Below are 17,362 nucleotides of genomic sequence, written 5' to 3'. Positions count from 1 at the left end.
TGAATGGGGAGATAGATGAGGATGTTACCCATTGTATCGGAGCAGGATGGATGAAGTGGAGGCTCGCTTTCGATGTCTTGTGTGATAAGAATGTGTCGTTGAAACTTAAGGGTAAGTTCAAAAATTATTGTAGTCAGAGGATTCAGTTGAGATGAGGTTGCATCAGGGATCAACAATCAGCCCGTTTTTGTTTTCCCCGGCGATGGATTCTTTGACGCACCACATCAAAGAGGAGGTGTCTTGATGCTTGTTATTTGCGGATGACATAGTCCTGATTGATAAGACGCAAGGTGGCGTTAACGAAAGGCTGGAGGTCTGGAGACATACTTTAGAGTCTAAGGGTTTCAAGTTGAGTAGGACCAAGACAGAATACTTGGAGTGCAAGTTCAGTGGTGTTACCCAGGAGGCGGACGGGGATGTGAGACTCGATACGCAAGTCATTCCCAAGAGAGAGAGAGAGTTTCAAATATCTGGGATCTATAATTCAGATGAATGGGGAGATAGATGAGGATGTTACCCACCGTATCGGAGCAGGATGGATGAAGTGGAGGCTCGCTTTCGATGTCTTGTGTGATAAGAATGTGCCGTTGAAACTTAAGGGTAAGTTCTACAAGGTAGTGGTCAGACTTATGTTGTATGGGGCAGAGTGTTGGCAGTCAAAAAGTCTCATGTCCAGCATATGAAAGTAGCGGAAAGGAGGATGTTGAGATGGATGTGTGGGCATACTAGATTGGATAGAATTAAGGATGAAGTTATTCGGGATAAGGTGGGAGTGGCCCCTGTGGAGTCAAAGATGCGTGAGGCAATGTTGAGATGGTTTGGGCATGTTAAGAGGAGAAACACAGATGCCCCAGTCAGGATATCTGAGAGGTTGGCCTTGGGAGGTGAGAGGAGGGGTAGAGGTAGACCTAAGAAGTCTTGGGGTGAAGTGACCAGGCAGGACATGGCGCAGCTTGAGCTGAACGAGGACATGACCTTAGATAGAAGAGTGTGGAGGTGGAAGATTAGGGTGGAAGGTTAGTAGGTAGTCGAGTGTTTCCCTTTGTCTTCCCTAGTTCGATAGTATTAATGCTAGTATAGTACCCGTTTTTCCTTAGTTTGCTATAGCCGCGTGCCTTGTTCTATTACTACTTACCTTCGGTAATTCCGTAGTTTGCTAGCATGATTTCGTCATATTCTCGTGTGCTGCCTTGGACTTATTTGTCTAAATATACTATCTTGATATTACTTGTTATCAGTACTATTTTGCTATTCTTTGTTGTTATTTCCGATTTAGTTTTCTAACTGTTTGTCTTGCTATCACTTGCTATCAGGGATTCATTCACCTTCTTTAGCCGAGGGTCATTCGAAAACAGTCTCCCTCCCTCCCCTTTTAGGGTAGGAGTAAGACTGCGTATATCCTACCTTTCCCAGACCTCACTTGGTGGGATTATACTGGGTAGTTGTTGTTATTGATGTTAGGAGCTGCTATCTTCGCTGACACATATAGTTTCAGTTATTTTTAATGCTGTAATACTTCTTGTTGTTAATAAAATTTCTTTATTTATCTGAAAAAGGCTCCTCCTATATAACCCAGCCACGAAGAACAATTCCAAGAGAAAATATTTTTAGGTCGAAATAATTTGTGAAATACTAGAGAGGAAAAAATAAAAAATAAAAAATGGAGGGAGAGAGAGACGGTTCGCGAACCTTCGACCTAAAGTTATTTATTTTTCATGAAGGCCCTCTGCTTTGTCAAAATATCTATTTGAACCCCTATGGTTTTACAAATCACCATCATTTCTAACCTTATAATAAAACCCTAAACCCCGAACTTGGTCTGAACAAAATATCCTTCAAACAAAATGGCATTTCTTCGTCGCATTTTCAATGGTTCATCATCAACTATTCTTCAATCACAATTTTCTTCAATCCGCTTGAATTCAACGCTCACAAGTCCTAAGCTATTTGTCAGTGGTATGTGTATTATTTTTTTGTTCTGATTGTGATGTATATTCATGGCTAGAAATTTTGGTATTGAAGAGATTTACTACGATGTTTAATGTGATTTTTAGTTTTTCTTTTTTAGTTTTTTTTTTGTTAATTTTCATTGGTTTCATGACAGTACTATTTTTGTGCTTATTGGGTTAATGTGTTCTCATGATAGTTATTGAATGTGATATTAATTATTTCTGTAATTTGCACTTTACAATCTTTAAAAGTTAAAACCTTTAAGTTCATATGAAGAATATAAGGAAATAAAGGTTGAGGTTTTTGGTTGTTTACCTTGAGCTAATTCTGATATATGTAATACGCACTTCTTTTGGTGTCTGCTATTATGGATAGCATTTTCAGTATTATTCGTTCCTTCCTCCTATCAAAGTTGGATGTGTTAAAGTTTTGATGATTACTAATTTCTAGTTAGGTTGAAGGTATTAGCTCATTACTATTAAGTTACCTCTTGCTCTATATCACAATTTTTTTGTAAAAATAAATTAGTACCAAAGAAATGTGAGCGTTACTGTGTTAAAACAAAAAATCAAAAAACGGTTAGAAGAATAAAGAAATGTATAAAATAGTAAAGAAACAGAAATATTCTGAGTCCACAATTTTCTTGTGCGTCCTTAAGGAATTTTAACCCCCTCACACGTTGCCAAGATAATGGATTAAATCCTCCCAGGATAAAACCTTCCTACAACAGTGGCAATACAAACTGCGGGATACCAACGAACTCAAAGAACGGAGCAAAATCACACTTACGAATTTGAGAGAGAGAGACTGCAAATTAGGATGCAGTATATTCAGAAAGAAAGAAGTTCTAGAGTGTTTTTTCGTGTCTTGAAGATGCAGCCTTGCCTCAGAATTTATAGGCAAATATCAGAAGAGGTGTCTGGAAAGGTGCCTTTTCAGAAAATACGTGGCTTGCCGCGGTTCTACCGCGATCGCGGCGATTCTACCGCGGTCGCGGCAGAACCGCGGCCAGCGAGGCCCTCTGAACTTTCAGCAGGGTTCTGGCGTAGTTTCAGCAGTGATTTGGCATTTAATTAATTATTAAATAATTAAATAAATTTTGTCCAAAAAATAATCTTATCGATCGATCATTTGCCAAATCCGAATCCGAATCCGAATCCGAATCCGAATCCGAATCCGAATCCGAACCCGAAGCCGAAGCCGAGCGAGCGACGACGACGGCGCGAGGGTTCATTCTCTTCAACTCCTTTTAAGAGCTTTAAGAAGTGAATCTATATATAAGCACACTAATGTGATTGTCCCTCACCAATGAGGGACAAAGTGCAAGACCAAAGTTCACTTCTTCAAATTTTCATTTTCCCTCCATTTTATTTCCCTCCATTTCCAATTCACACTTCTTCTATTTTAAAGCCCAATGGCTTAAAGTCCAACAATCCCCCACATGAATGGGAATGGCTGTATCAAGAAAGATCGTAGATGAAAGCTATGTGATTTTGCAAGTAAGGATTAATTGCATCTGGATAAGTTGGTTTCCCTTTGAACTTTCCGTAGTGAACATATGTCGGATATACTCGGTCAATCGGTAGATTTGATATCTTTGAACCGTCGAACTTTAGTGTATACCTAGACAACCATATGTCACACAACCAACCCTTAACCGTCTTTTGTTTCTCATTGTTGTGTTCGTTTTAGCCATGAACACCGCGTGGTCTCATAAGTGCGTAGAGAATTGGCCTTACAGAATTCTCCTTGAAGCGGCTTACACTTCACACTTACGTAGGTGATTCCTAAACGTGTAATCCTTTAGATTGACACTATTTGATAGATACCTCATCAAACTTTGGTAATCATTAAAGAACGTGTAAAGTTCTATCCTTGTTACTGAACATTGTCTTCATCACGAGAATGGACCAGAGATTTTATTTTGACAATGTTGAACCGGTCAATCACAACTTTGTTTGAGCTCCTTGAACCTAGATCTCGGAACATCCAAAATTTTAGGTAGAGTTACCGCCATGTTGACTTGTCCTCGGCCATAGTCCCATTCCCTTAGATGATTTCACAACTCCCTCTCTAGTTAAGCCTTTTGTAAGTGGATCCGCAACATTATCCTTTGATCTTACATAATCAATAGTGATAATTCCACTAGAAAGTAGTTGTCTAACGGTATTATGTCTTCTTCGTATATGACGAGACTTTCCGTTATACTTAACGCTCCCTGCCCGTCCTATTGCAGCCTCACTATCGCAATGTATGCAAATAGGAGCCTAAGGTTTTGGCCAGAACGGAATGTCTTCTAAAAAATTCCGAAGCCATTCAGCTTCTTCACCGGCTTTATCCAATGCTATAAACTCTGATTCCATTGTAGAGCGAGCAATACATGTTTGTTTGGAAGACTTCCAAGATACTGCTCCTCCACCAACAGTAAACACATATCCACTTGTGGACTTTGTTTCTGATGAGCCGGTTATCCAATTAGCATCACTATATCCTTCAATAACCGCAGGATATTTATTGTAGTGCAAAGCGTAGTCTTGGGTATACTCCAAATATCCCAGAACTCGTTTCATAGCCACCCAGTGATGCTTGTTGGGATTACTTGTGAATCGACTAAGTTTACTTATTGCACAAGCTATATCGGGTCGTGTACAGTTCATGATGTACATTAGACTTCCCAACACGCGAGCATACTCCAATTGAGACGTACTTTCGCCTTTATTCTTCATAAGATGATGGTTTAAGTCAATTGGAGTCCTTGCACTTCTAAATTCCAAGTGTTTGAATTTTTCAAGTACCATTTTCACGTAATGTGATTGAGACAAAGCTAGACCTTGAGGAGTCCTCTGGATTTTAATTCTTAGAATTACATCAGCAACTCCTAAGTCTTTCATATCAAACTTACTAGCAAGCATACGCTTAGTAGCTTGAATGTCGGCAATGTCTTTGCTCATTATTAGCATATCATCAACATATAAGCAAACAATGACTACATGATTTTGAACGTTCTTAATGTAAACACATTTATCACATTCATTAATCTTAAAACCATTTGACAACATTGTTTGGTCAAATTTCGCATGCCATTGTTTGGGTGCTTGTTTTAGTCCATAAAGAGACTTAACAAGTCTACACACCTTCTTTTCTTTTCCCGGAACCACAAACCCTTCAGGTTGGTTCATGTAAATTTCTTCCTCAAGATCACCATTTAAGAAGGCTGTTTTTACATCCATTTGATGGATTTGAAGACCATACAAGGCGACTAATGCTATTAGCATCCGAGTAGATGTAATTCTTGTTACCGGCGAGTATGTGTCAAAATAGTCAAGATCTTCTCGTTGTCTAAATCCTTTAACAACAAGTCTTGCCTTGTATTTGTCAATAGTACCATCGTCTTTCATTTTCTTCTTGAAAATCCATTTAGAACCCAATGTTTTGTTACCCGGAGGAAGATCAACCAATTCCCAAGTATGGTTGCTCAATATGGATTTTATTTCACTATTGACAGCTTCTTTCCAATATTGTGCCTCTGAGGAAGACATTGCTTCCTTGAAGGTACGAGACTTATTTTCTAACAAGAAAGTCAGAAAATCTGGACCGAATGAAGTAGATGTCCTTTGACGTTTACTTCTTCTCGGATTTTCCTCATTAGGCATACCATCTGTTGTTTCCTCCCGAGGTCGTTTTGACTTTTGACAGGTCACTTCACTTTCCTTTTTATACGGATAAATAGTTTCAAAGAATTCAGCATTATCTGATTCTATTATCGTATTAATGTGAATCTCAGGATTTTCTGATTTATGAACCAGAAAACGATATGCCTTGCTATTGGTTACATATCCAATAAACACACAATCAACCGTTTTTGGACCTATCTTAACTCTTTTAGGTTTAGGAACTTGTACCTTAGCTAAACACCCCCACACTTTGAAGTATTTCAAGCTAGGCTTCCTTCCTTTCCACTTTTCATAAGGAATGGACTGTGTTTTACTATGAGGTACACGGTTGATTATCCGGTTAGCTGTAAGTATAGCTTCCCCCACAAGTTCTGTGGTAAGCCAGAACTTATTAGCAATGCATTCATCATCTCCTTCAACGTTCGATTCTTCCTCTCCGCAATTCCATTAGATTGTGGAGAGTAAGGGGCAGTTGTTTGGTGAATAATGCCATTTTCCAAACAAATTTCTTCAAAAGGAGATTCATATTCGCCACCCCTATCACTTTTTATCATTTTGATCTTTTTGTTTAGTTGCGTTTCAACTTCACTCTTGTATTGCTTGAAAGCATTAATTGCCTCATCTTTACTATTAAGTAAATAAACATAACAGTATCTCGTGCTATCGTCAATAAAAGTAATAAAATACTTTTTCCCACCGCGAGATGGTGTTGACTTCATGTCGCAAATATCTGTGTGAATTAAGTCTAAAGGACTTGAATTCCTTTCAACGGACTTATAAGGATGCTTAGCATACTTTGATTCCACACATATTTGACACTTGGAATTAATGCAATCAAATTTTGGCAATACTTCTAGATTTATCATCTTCCGCAATGTTTTGAAGTTTACGTGACCTAAACGCGAATGCCATAAAGTGTTTGACTCAAGTAAGTAAGAAGAGACATTCACTTTATTGATAGGAACTGCTATTACATTTAGCTTAAAAAGGCCCTCATTTAGGTAACCTTTTCCTACATATACATCGTTCTTACTAAGTACAACACTATTAGAAACAAAAATACATTTGAATCCATTCTTGACAAGAAGTGAGGTAGACACAAGATTCTTGCGAATTTCTGGAACATGGAGGACTTGGTTTAGAGTCACTATTTTTCCCGACGTCATCTTCAACGCAATCTTGCCAACTCCTTCAATTTTGACTGTAGATGAATTTCCCATGAAGATTGTCTCGTCGGGACCTGCGGGGGCATAAGAAGAAAATAACTCCTTGTTAGCACACACATGGCGGGTGGCTCCAGAATCTATCCACCATTCTTTCAGATTTCCTACCAAGTTGCATTCAGACAACATGGCACACAAGTCTTCCATTTCATCTTCAACTAAGTTGGCTTGATTCTTTTTCTTCTTATCAGTCTTTGGCGCACGACAATCCACTGCCTTATGCCCAGTTTTTCCACAATTGTGGCAATTACCCTTGAACTTCTTCTTGCTTGGGTAATTCTTTGGTCCAGAAGCCTTCTTCCTTTTCTTATTTTGTGGTGCCTCCTCAACAATGTTTGCCCCCACAATTGTTGAGTTTCCACGTGACTTCTTTTCAGCATTTTTGTCGTCTTCTTCTATCCTCAGACGAACAATCAAGTCTTTTAGTGTCATTTCCTTCCGCTTGTGTTTAAGATAGTTCTTAAAATCCTTCCACAACGGAGGTAATTTCTCAATGAAAGCAGCGACTTGAAAGGCCTCATTTATGACCATACCTTCAATAACAAACTCATAATTAGTAATAAGATAAATCTTATTAATAAAATTATTGACTCGGATCATACCTTCAGCCAGGAGGTCATGCACAATGACTTGTAATTCTTGGACTTGAGTTATGACTGACCTAGTGTCAATCATCTTGAAATCCAAAAACCTTGCAGCCACGAACTTCTTAAGTCCGACATCCTCAGTCTTGTACTTCTTCTCAAGTGCATTCGATAACGCTTTTGAAGTTTCCATGACACTATAGACATTGTACAAGCCATCTTCCAAACAACTCAATATGTAGTTTTTGCACAAGAAATCAGAATGTTTCCATGCTTCAGTTACAACAAGTCGTTCATCATCCGGAGTATTCTCAGCCATGACTGGAGGATCCTCCTTGATGAAATGTTGCAAACTCAACGTAGTAAGATAGAAGAACATCTTCATTTGCCAGCGTTTGAAGTCAATACCGGAAAACTTTTCGGGTTTTTCTGCCGGCGCCATAGCATGAGTAGGAGTAGAACGGCTTGACGAGGCAGCAGCACTCGTAACAGTAGCACCCGTTCCCGCAACACTTCCATTAGTTTGGTTTTCATTCGTCATATTTCTGTAAAGTTGAGAACAATACAGAACTTGTTTAATCAGTGAAGTTTTGATATCTTCAAACTGAATACCAAACCAAACATAGAACACGTAACAATGGTGAAGTTTTTATATACTTCAAATCCGTACGTTTATTATTCCGGCAAAGTTTTTATGAACTTTAAACCGGACAGAAACTATTATAGGAGTAGAAAGCAACAAGGCTTTAGTCTCCAACAAAGTATATAGAAAACAGTTTAATAATCAACACATAAACGTTAGTAATATTATAAAATTCCTTAAGCTTGTGAGAGTTACTGTGTTAAAACAAAAAATCAGAAAACTGTTAGAAGAATAAAGAAATGTATAAAATAGTAAAGAAACAGAAATATTCCGAGTCCACAATTTTCTTGTGCGTCCTTAAGGAATTTTAATCCCCTCACAACGGAATAAACCTTCCTGCAACAGTGGCAATACAAACTGCACGATACCAACGAACTCAAAGAACGGAACAAAATCACACTTACGAATTTGAGAGAGAGAGACTGCGAATTAGGATGCAGTATATTCAGAAAGAAAGAAGTTCTAGAGTGTTTTTTCGTGTCTTGAAGATGCAGCCTTGCCTCAGAATTTATAGGCAAATATCAGAAGAGGTGTCTGGAAAGGTGCCTTTTCAGAAAATACGCGGCCAACGAGGCCCTCTGAACTTTCAGCAGGGTTCTGGCGTAGTTTCATCAGTGATTTGGCATTTAATTAATTATTAAATAATTAAATAAATTTTGTCCAAAAAATAATCTTATCGATCATTTGCTGAATCCGAATCCGAATCCGAAGCCGAAGCCGAGCCGAGCGAGCGACGACGACGGCGCGAGGGTTCATTCTCTTCAACTCCTTTTAAGAGCTTTAAGAAGTGAATCTATATATAAGCACACAAATGTGATTGTCCATCACCATTGAAGGACAAAGTGCAAGACAAAAGTTCACTTCTTCAAATTTTCATTTTCCCTCCATTTCCAATTCACACTTCTTCTACTTTAAAGCCCAATGGCTTAAAGTCCAACAAGAAAGTGCTAAAATAAACACTTCGTTTCAGGGATATATCAATGAATTAATCAACTATGCCTTGATTTCAAACTAGTTTAGGTCAGTTATATGAATCATGTGCATCCATTCCGCTCTATTCGAGCCCATTTCGTTCCAATATTAAGTAATTTGGTCTTTAAGGTAAAAGTAGAGGTTCTCTAAAACTAAAAATTTCCCAAATCTCATTTTTATACCTACATAGGTATACGACTTTCTAACCAGACAAAAAGGACTCTTGATAAATAACTACACTTTATTATCAACTAGTTGGTAATTGCCTACATGGATATTTACTACTATTGAGTTATGGTTTTAGCTAAGTCTGCATTGATTCTGAGAGATTGTAGGTTTTTTGAATTAAGTTCGATCTATGTTTAACCCTTTAAGGTTTCTCTCATCCGTATATAGCACTTTCATCTTATTATTGCATCTAGGCGCCAGTGCTTTTGGAGGTTTGTGTGGGACTTGGCCAAAACATTTTAGGCAACCTCTCATTTATCATCTATGTGTGCTACTTGCACCCTTTGTTGGATGTAAGCAATTCTAATCTTGTCTAATCCTATATGGCTGCACATCCATCTTGACAAAAAAATTGCCGAAGGTTGCAGCGTTCTATCCTACTTAAGCTATATTTTCATTGCAGACGTTTAGAAACATAACAATGATTTTCCTATATATTCAAGAAAAACATGGCAGTGAGTTGCAATTGCATCTTTATCTGATAAGGAATATTGTTTTGATTCAACAATATGTGAAGCATTTATTTTCATAGTTGTTTTCCTTGAGGTTGTATGCCAATAAACAATGTGAATGCATCTAGATTATCTTCTCGACAAGGATTTTGTTCCATCTTCTCTCTCTTGAAAGTTGAGATTTTAAGCTATTAGGACCGAATTTTGATTTGATTATATTTTGTTTGAATTTTTATGACCGGATATCACATATTGCACTTTTTTGTATGTACTTGGGAGTTCATATGTGAATGCAGTATCTTTTGTTGGTGGTTGGTTCATCATGCTGTAAAAGATCAGAGGAGACTTAAGTACTGGTCTTTATTAACGTGGTTAAAATTTTAGGAAAGGGGAGTTCTTATTTAAAAAAAGTTTAGGCAAGGGAAGTTGAAAGGATATGAATTTTATGTGAATTTAAAAAATAAAATAACCCAGCAAGATACATTTTAGGTTTTGTTTTCACGTGCAATTTCTAAAGATTATTGTGTTTTGGAGGGTGACTTTCTTTAAATTATAGTAATTGTTCTGTTTCAAAAAAAAAAATAATAGTAATTGTTATGGAAGTGCACCATTTATTATGGGTTGTGCATGGTCTTTGGAGATTGATGGTATGAATCCTTTTGACTTTTTTATGAGAAAACGTCCAAATTTGGCTTGCGTAAGTTGATAGTTGAAGCCGTTTTGACCAGATCTCTTGGCTTTCTACTTGGCCTAACATGTTCATACATGGGAGGCTTATTTGTTTGTCTTATCTGAACCACAGAAGTTATTTCTACCTTGTAAACTGCATATGTCAATTGGCGAACTTGCTGCAGAAGACCAAATCCAAGGTACTAGTGAGGTGTACCTTGGAGTTTCCCGTTCATCTCATTCTGATACTATTATAGCTGGCTTAAATTGTTTAGCTTCATCCGGGAAAAAAAAGAGGGGGGTGGGGTGGGGGGCTCCAGTTACCATCTGAAACGTTTTTGAGGGTGTTTCTTTCTGACCTAGCATTGCTTGCCTCTGTGCTTTTGCTTTCTATGATCTAGTAAAGGTGTTTCCTACCTCCTTAATCTGCAAAATGTTGAAAGAGAATTTGTTTTGATGCTTCGGCACTCACTAACAAGGATACTACAGCCCAATGGTTGAATGAGTTTTCAGCTGGTGTTGCTCAGATGTGTTGCTGTGGACTATGGCATCTGCCTTTAATTACACATGATTTTTGCAACCCTTCCATGTTAAACAATTGATAATATAAAAGAGAAGGGGAAGCCGAAGAAGATTACATATTAAGAAAAAGAAATTGGAAAATCTTTTCAGTAAAGCACAATATGTTGAAGTGGGGAAAGACTCCCTGATGCAAGTGGTAAAAGAAAGTGGAAAAAATAAATGGTCCATTTTTGTTTAAGCTCTTTTTCATTGTTTTTTCCCTTTGATGTGTCATGGTGCAGGGCTTTCAAGATACACTAGTGATGAAAACCTTAAAAAAGCATTTGAACAATTTGGAAAACTTGTTGAAGGTAATAATTAGATATTTTCCCTCCCATCCTCCTCTTTTGTTTTGCTAGATTCTAATTTAACTGTGATAAACTTTCACCAATTTTATTTGCTATGTATTGATTTACAGCGAAAGTTATTACTGATAGAGCAACTGGGAGATCAAAGGGATTTGGATTTGTTTCATATGAAACAATAGAAGACGCTGAGAAGGCTCGTGAAGGAATGAATGCCAAGTTCTTGGACGGCTGGGTAATTTTTGTTGACCCTGCGAGGCCAAGTATGCCTAGACCACCACCATCACCACCTCCACAAGATCCTTTGAACTTTGGGATTACGACAAATAAGACTGTTGGTTGGACTGGCCGATGACCAGGGACTCATTATTTTAGTGAAATATTTATTTGATTGCAATATAGCACGGAGTGGCCAATGACCAGAGACTCGTGCATTTCCCTGAAATATTTGATTGCACTATATCATTTTTGTTGAAGGATATTGTAACTTTACTAAAATATAGTTCATTTTTAAGGTTGTCTTGTGCTGAATCGTTTGAGGTGGAACTCTTCCCTGCGAAGTGTTTAAGGATTTCCTCGGACCACATTTTGGAGGCTTTTGTTGACTGAACATATAAACTGGCTAATTGTTATCTCAATGACGTGTATTTGGATCCTAGATTATAATTTCCGTGGTGGTTATAGTATTTTGATGCCCTATCTTCATTTACTCAAATTTTGTGCAGTTATAACATGTGGATTTGAGAATGGGATTGTTCTGTGACTTGTGCAATCTCATGCTACCCTGCAATAGGGGACGGAATTTTTAAATCCTGTTATTTGGTTAATTCACTAATTGTATGTCCACCCTCCCCCCCCCCCCCCTTTGGGAGCAAATGTTATGTTCATTATCGGTCCCAAGGAAAGAGAAATTAGCCTCTCATGCTCTCTAGTGTCTAGTCTTCTCTATTTTAGAAGGGAATTCGTTTTATTCACTTGATCTCTATCATTATCTTATGTCAACCAATGTCACAAGCAGGAGGGTGTTAAGTTATATTATGTTCCTCATTGCTTGTGTAAAGCCATCCAAAGGGTTGACAAGGGTCTTTTTTATGCGTAACAATGATATCTTGACTAGCTTACGTGCACCTCAACTAATTTATCGAGTATATGTTACTTCCTACAACACAAGTACTAGGTAACTATGTATATCTCTAAGTTGCTTTTCCCAAATATAATGGATTCCTAATTACTTACAAGAAAAAATACAATAGGTTCCTAATTCCGATAATGTACAACAACAAATCCAGTATAATCCCACAAGTGAGGTTCAAGGAGGGTAGTGAGTATGCAGTCTTACCCCTACCTTGTGCAAGTAGATGCTGTTTCCGATACTCTTGACTCAAGTATAATTCCGACAATGTGAGATTAATAATCATTAGCTTACAGAAACAGAATGTAAATTTGGGATTGATAGCTATGTAGGTCTTAAGTACTTTTCCACAAATAGGATAGGCAAGTTTCCGCTACAAAACTAAAATGGTCGTATGTCAAAGCGAAAGCCAGCTAAATTTTCAACAAAGGAACCACAAAGAAGCGAGTCGTACTAGGAAGATTATTTTCAGTCAAAGGTACGTCTTAAAACAAACTCAAACTAGTTCAGCGACAACCAGACCATTACTCAAGCACAAACACAAGTTCAGTGATAAACCAAACGTTAAGAAAGTGAATGTATTTTTATCTGCAATCAACCCCAAAAACTCGGGCAATGATGTTCGGAAATTAACAAAAGAGTTGATCGAAGAAAAGTAGTCTCAACTCCAAGCTGCTCACCAGGGAGCTCCCAACCTTTCAATTCACGCCTGTGTTCTGCTAACTTTCCAAGCTACTTGGTCTTGCCATTCAAATACCAAGTAGCTCGGAAAAGGAAAAGGGAGAGAAATTCCATGCGGCAAAGGGAAAACGCGCAGAGCACCTCAATGTGCCTCTCATTGTGAAAAAGAGCGTATTCACAAGTCTGTCAGCTAGACCCTGCCAATCATGACAAGGAAATTCAGATTAAAACAAATAGAAGAAAGATGAGGGAAGGATCATCAAAACACTTATTTTAGCAGCAAAACAAATTACTATCAAATACTTGCGATGATTAAAAAGAAAATCAAGCAAAAATCACTTTCAAGCATCGAGATACAATCGCTTGGCCAAAGAAGAAAAGACCGTATAGGAATGAATACTGCACTTGGAGGTGAAAGGCAGGCTGCAGGTAACATAGTCATCTATATGCTTGATCAGGCTATTATGGAGATATAAATGCTATAGAATGTGGGGAAGAAGAAACCAGAATATAATCACCGACCAGATAAAAGATATCATATCTAGCAATGCCAAATTAGGATGGCTTGCTGATTTAAACACAGGGCCCAGAAGGCTCTGAAGCAATCTTATTTATAGAGTTCCAACATTGTGAATCACATATTCTATTGAATGTATCAGTTGTAAAAGTATATTTTAGCATGACGAGAACTAGATATAATTTTTGATGACCGAGACATCCATATGGGGCCACCCCTTAGGACCAGCTGCAACCTTCGAAACTCGGGGATAATGAGCCCGCCCCTCTACCCTTCTCCTCCTAAAATCATGCTTAGTTCGCATGGTGTAGGGCTTGAACTTGTGATCTAAGTCGCAAGTCCCTCAACCTTTGCCACTTGAATTAAGCCTGGGAGCCTGGGCCATGAAGAGAACTAGATATGATTTAACTAAATCCAAAAATTAAAGAACTCGTCTTAGATTTCAAGGATTAGATGAAAATAAAGAATATTAAAAATATAGCTAACACTTCTAAGCTCTTTGAGATGACATTAGAACATTTTGTCACTATGAATTGCAGCCAAAGTATTAATGGAAGAGAGTCCCATGTAGGTAAAAAAGAAATAAAACTATGCTTAAGTGCTGTTAAACAGCAAACATATCCTTTAGTCAGGCTATTCCAAATCTGCTAAGCCCATGTCTTATGAGAACTCCTAGCATATGTCCTACATAATCAAGATACTAGAAGTACAACAAAAGAAGCGGAAGTACAAGTGAAAAAGAAAAGCGCCAGCCCGGTGCACAAAGCATTCTGCAGTGAGATGTAGGCAACCTACCCTAATACAAGCATTAGTGGCTGCCTCTACGGCTCTACTTTTGTAAATTTTCAACCTCCAGAGAAGAAAACTAATTCAAAGGCAGCTTGTATCGACTATAGACTTTATAAGCAAATAATATACCACCATCGTCATCAACAACATAGAAAATTCTCAATCCCTAACTAGTTGGGATCACCTACAAAAATTCTCAATCCCCAACTAGTTGGGATCACCTATATGAATCCTCTACGTCCATTCTACTCTATTAGGCCTCAATTCATTCCGATACTCAATAAGCAAACAAAACCATCCAAGCAGGCAGCAATAAAAGAGCATAAGTCTAACTATCTTTATATGCTAAACTACTTCAAATAAAAAATTCTTAAATAACACCTAAAAAACAAACTGTAAATTGAGCCTCTTGCATACGAAATAATCGATATGACAAAAGGAGAAAGTACAAACCTCGGGGAACCAGCATTCATATTCCTCCGAAGAATCCGACCCTCGCTATTTGATTCACCCGATTCAATCAACTCCTTCAATCCCAAATTCCCTACTTTCTCCTCTTTCTCAACTTCCTCTTCCTCTTGCTTCTTCTTCGTAACCTTAACAGTAGTAACTCTTTCAAAATAATTCCCATAAATATACTCAGGCGTATACCCATTTTCCTCATCAAACAACATAATATGACCATGCCATTCCCATACCCGATAATCCGAACCCGGGTCCTCATGAAACCCGACACAAATATGATGCTCCCCAATCGTTACAGCCTGACCCGAATTGGGTTTTAAAGTTTCAATTTTCCCACTAAGAATTGTACGGATAATTTGTTTTTCAAGACGGGATTCTTCCTTTGAGAGCTCGGATTTTGAAGAGGAACTAAAATCTTGATCTTCTTCTTCGTCGTCATCGGAAGGGAGATTGTTGAAGAGAAGGTCTTCTAGGGATTGAGGTGAAAGGAAAGGCGGTGGGATTGAAGTTGAAGGAGGAGGACGAATTTGGAGTCGACCCATTAATGATTGGAGAAGGAGATTGTCGAAATTGGGATTCATGTTTGTGGTTTTAGAAGAGGTTTTTGGGGTTTTGGTGGGGGGAGACTATTTTTTGATTAGAATTTTCCTTTTTGTATTGTATGTGTAAAAGTGAACCAGCTAGTGGGCTGACAAATATCTTTGGGACTTTGTTTTGAGGTAGCAGTGTTTGGGTCAAATGGGGGGTTTATACATCTGATTTAGGGGCTCGTTTGATACGAGGGATAATAAATAATTAATTTTCGGATTAAATTTAAAAAAAGTTTATCACATGTTTGGTTAGGAGAAAATTGCGGTATAATTAATTTCGGGATTGTAGTGTTTTTTTATCCCATTAAAAGGTAGAATAACTAATCCGAGGTTAATTTTTTTTCAATTTGTACACGGGATAAGCATAATAATCTCGGAATAAAGTTTAGAATAAACTTCATCCTATATTTTGTTTGGGGTATTAGCTAATCTCGTAATAATTTTTATAATTAAACGGTGGAATTAGTTATCCCATATAAAATGTGGGATAACTAATCCTATGGGATATAGCACCCTATTGGATATTATGGGATATACTACTATTGTATCAAACGACCCCCAAAGGATGTCAAAGGTTTTTTGTTTAACACTTTCACTTAAACCATAAATTCATATTACTAGATTCTACAGCAACAACAAAAAAAAGAAGCCTTTTGAGGAATAATTTTACAAGATGCATAAAGAGAGAAGCACGTTTAGTATTGAATGTTGTGGTCTAACTGTCAAGGAAATGGATGAAAATTATGCGAGATTAGTGTTTAAATCTGATGTGAAATCATATGTCTAAAATCTGATGAATAAAGTCAATATCTATAATGGTGAAAGATGATAAATATAATCAAGGTACACCTAGACTGAGCTGATCACACCATGCGATTTATCAAAAGAAGAAATACTCACCATGCAACAAAGCTAGAATGTGGCTCCAATCAATGCTCTTAAGTTACCCTTTCTATTTTTCGGATCACGAGTAACAAGTGGGTAAAAACTTACCCGCACGGTCGCACCGGGTGTTTACACCAAACCAATAAATACATGACATGACATGTATCTTTTATATGGACTTCAATCATTTAACCATGGTAAATTATATACATTCTGATCTAATTAAATTATTAACCATAATGAGTTAGTAATATAGGAGATTATCTCAATTTATTACATTATGATATGATGTGCCCACCAAATTCAAATAAATTTGTCTCACCCTATCTTCGAATACCCATCTAATTTATCGAATTTCTTTATCTTGCAAGGTGTAATCAAACGGTTACTTTGTTTACTGTTCTAATGATTCATAACTTTATCAACTGAATCCAATTTAGGAGAACTGAGAACATTCTTGATCACTGTGAAACTAGTGAGGGTAGATCTATCGCAGTGGTTTTGAGTTCACGTGAATTCAGTAACTTTTGTTCAAATCTTATATTTATATTAAGAAATTTAATAAATATATTTTTATTTTGAAATTCAATCCGTTGGTATATATTAACGTGAGATCACTATAAGTTTGCGTAAATTTTAAATCCTGTATCTGCTCTCTATGAAAAATTGGTAGAGCTCCGTGCCCCCTCCATTCCAAGGATGCTTTTAATAAATAAAATAAAAAAAGAATTGTTCGGGTAAACACGCATACTGTTACGCAACGCCTTCCTGATGTTCTTTGGAAGGGCAATGTAAGGCTAAGCAACCGATGTCAGTGCGGTTGCTGTCCGCCAATGAGGTCCCCTCCGCACGCTAGACTAGATTGTCAGTGCCGTGCGGGAAAACCAATGTCATGAGCAATTGCGAAAGCTGAGAGAGAATTGGGTTTTGAATGATGATGATGATTTTATTGATGAATGAAAATGCTGATTACAAAGATGCGGTGTCGAGGGGGAGAGACACCAGAAAATGTTTGCTTGAAATGTTTGATTGTTTGGTCCCC

At 37.6% G+C, this 17,362-nt stretch overlaps 3 protein-coding genes across 4 annotated transcripts; 2 read left to right on the top strand and 1 right to left on the bottom strand.

The window, feature by feature from the left end:
* The first annotated feature begins 679 nt into the window (after positions 1 to 679).
* LOC142180978 (uncharacterized) lies at positions 680 to 1,381 on the top strand. The gene is made up of 2 exons (XM_075253086.1): positions 680 to 1,016; positions 1,314 to 1,381. Exons 1-2 carry the CDS (start codon positions 680 to 682, stop codon positions 1,379 to 1,381), a joined length of 405 nt encoding a protein of 134 aa, XP_075109187.1.
* Positions 1,382 to 1,792: 411 nt separating this feature from the next.
* LOC107809589 (organelle RRM domain-containing protein 2, mitochondrial-like) lies at positions 1,793 to 11,976 on the top strand. The gene is made up of 3 exons (XM_075254074.1): positions 1,793 to 1,956; positions 11,199 to 11,267; positions 11,375 to 11,976. The coding sequence occupies exons 1-3, from the start codon at positions 1,845 to 1,847 to the stop codon at positions 11,614 to 11,616; spliced, it is 423 nt and encodes a 140-aa protein (XP_075110175.1). The 5' UTR covers positions 1,793 to 1,844; the 3' UTR covers positions 11,617 to 11,976.
* An 868-nt stretch (positions 11,977 to 12,844) lies between these two features.
* On the bottom strand, positions 12,845 to 15,518 carry LOC107809588 (uncharacterized). 2 transcript variants are annotated; one of them, XM_016634247.2, is made up of 2 exons: positions 14,834 to 15,513; positions 12,845 to 13,271 (listed from the first exon to the last, which is right to left on the bottom strand). In XM_016634247.2, the coding sequence occupies exons 1-2, from the start codon at positions 15,424 to 15,426 to the stop codon at positions 13,265 to 13,267; spliced, it is 600 nt and encodes a 199-aa protein (XP_016489733.1). In that variant the 5' UTR covers positions 15,427 to 15,513; the 3' UTR covers positions 12,845 to 13,264. The 2 variants fall into 2 exon arrangements, with proteins under 2 accessions (XP_016489733.1, XP_075110173.1); XM_075254072.1 differs by lacking the exon at positions 12,845 to 13,271 and adding an exon at positions 13,586 to 13,967 and having other exon boundaries at positions 14,834 to 15,518.
* Between the last annotated feature and the right edge of the window lie 1,844 nt (positions 15,519 to 17,362).

Source organism: Nicotiana tabacum, chromosome 5 (genome assembly GCF_000715075.1).
Source record: "Nicotiana tabacum cultivar K326 chromosome 5, ASM71507v2, whole genome shotgun sequence".
In the NCBI taxonomy this organism is placed as follows: Eukaryota; Viridiplantae; Streptophyta; class Magnoliopsida; order Solanales; family Solanaceae; genus Nicotiana; species Nicotiana tabacum.
This window is presented reverse-complemented; position numbering and strand designations above follow the sequence as displayed.

Bases quoted from the DNA above. Each gene is read 5' to 3' on its own strand.
- LOC142180978 (XM_075253086.1), top strand. From the start codon at position 680: ATGAAAGTAGCGGAAAGGAGGATGTTGAGATGGATGTGTGGGCATACT. The intron at 1,017-1,313 runs GTTAGTAGGTAG...ACTTGCTATCAG, and splicing joins GTGGAAGATTAGGGTGGAAG to GGATTCATTCACCTTCTTTA.
- LOC107809589 (XM_075254074.1), top strand. From the start codon at position 1,845: ATGGCATTTCTTCGTCGCATTTTCAATGGTTCATCATCAACTATTCTT. The intron at 1,957-11,198 runs GTATGTGTATTA...GTCATGGTGCAG, and splicing joins TCCTAAGCTATTTGTCAGTG to GGCTTTCAAGATACACTAGT. The intron at 11,268-11,374 runs GTAATAATTAGA...ATTGATTTACAG, and splicing joins ATTTGGAAAACTTGTTGAAG to CGAAAGTTATTACTGATAGA.
- LOC107809588 (XM_075254072.1), bottom strand. From the start codon at position 15,426: ATGAATCCCAATTTCGACAATCTCCTTCTCCAATCATTAATGGGTCGA. The intron at 13,968-14,833 runs GTTTGTACTTTC...TTCATGGCCCAG, and splicing joins ATGAATGCTGGTTCCCCGAG to GCTCCCAGGCTTAATTCAAG.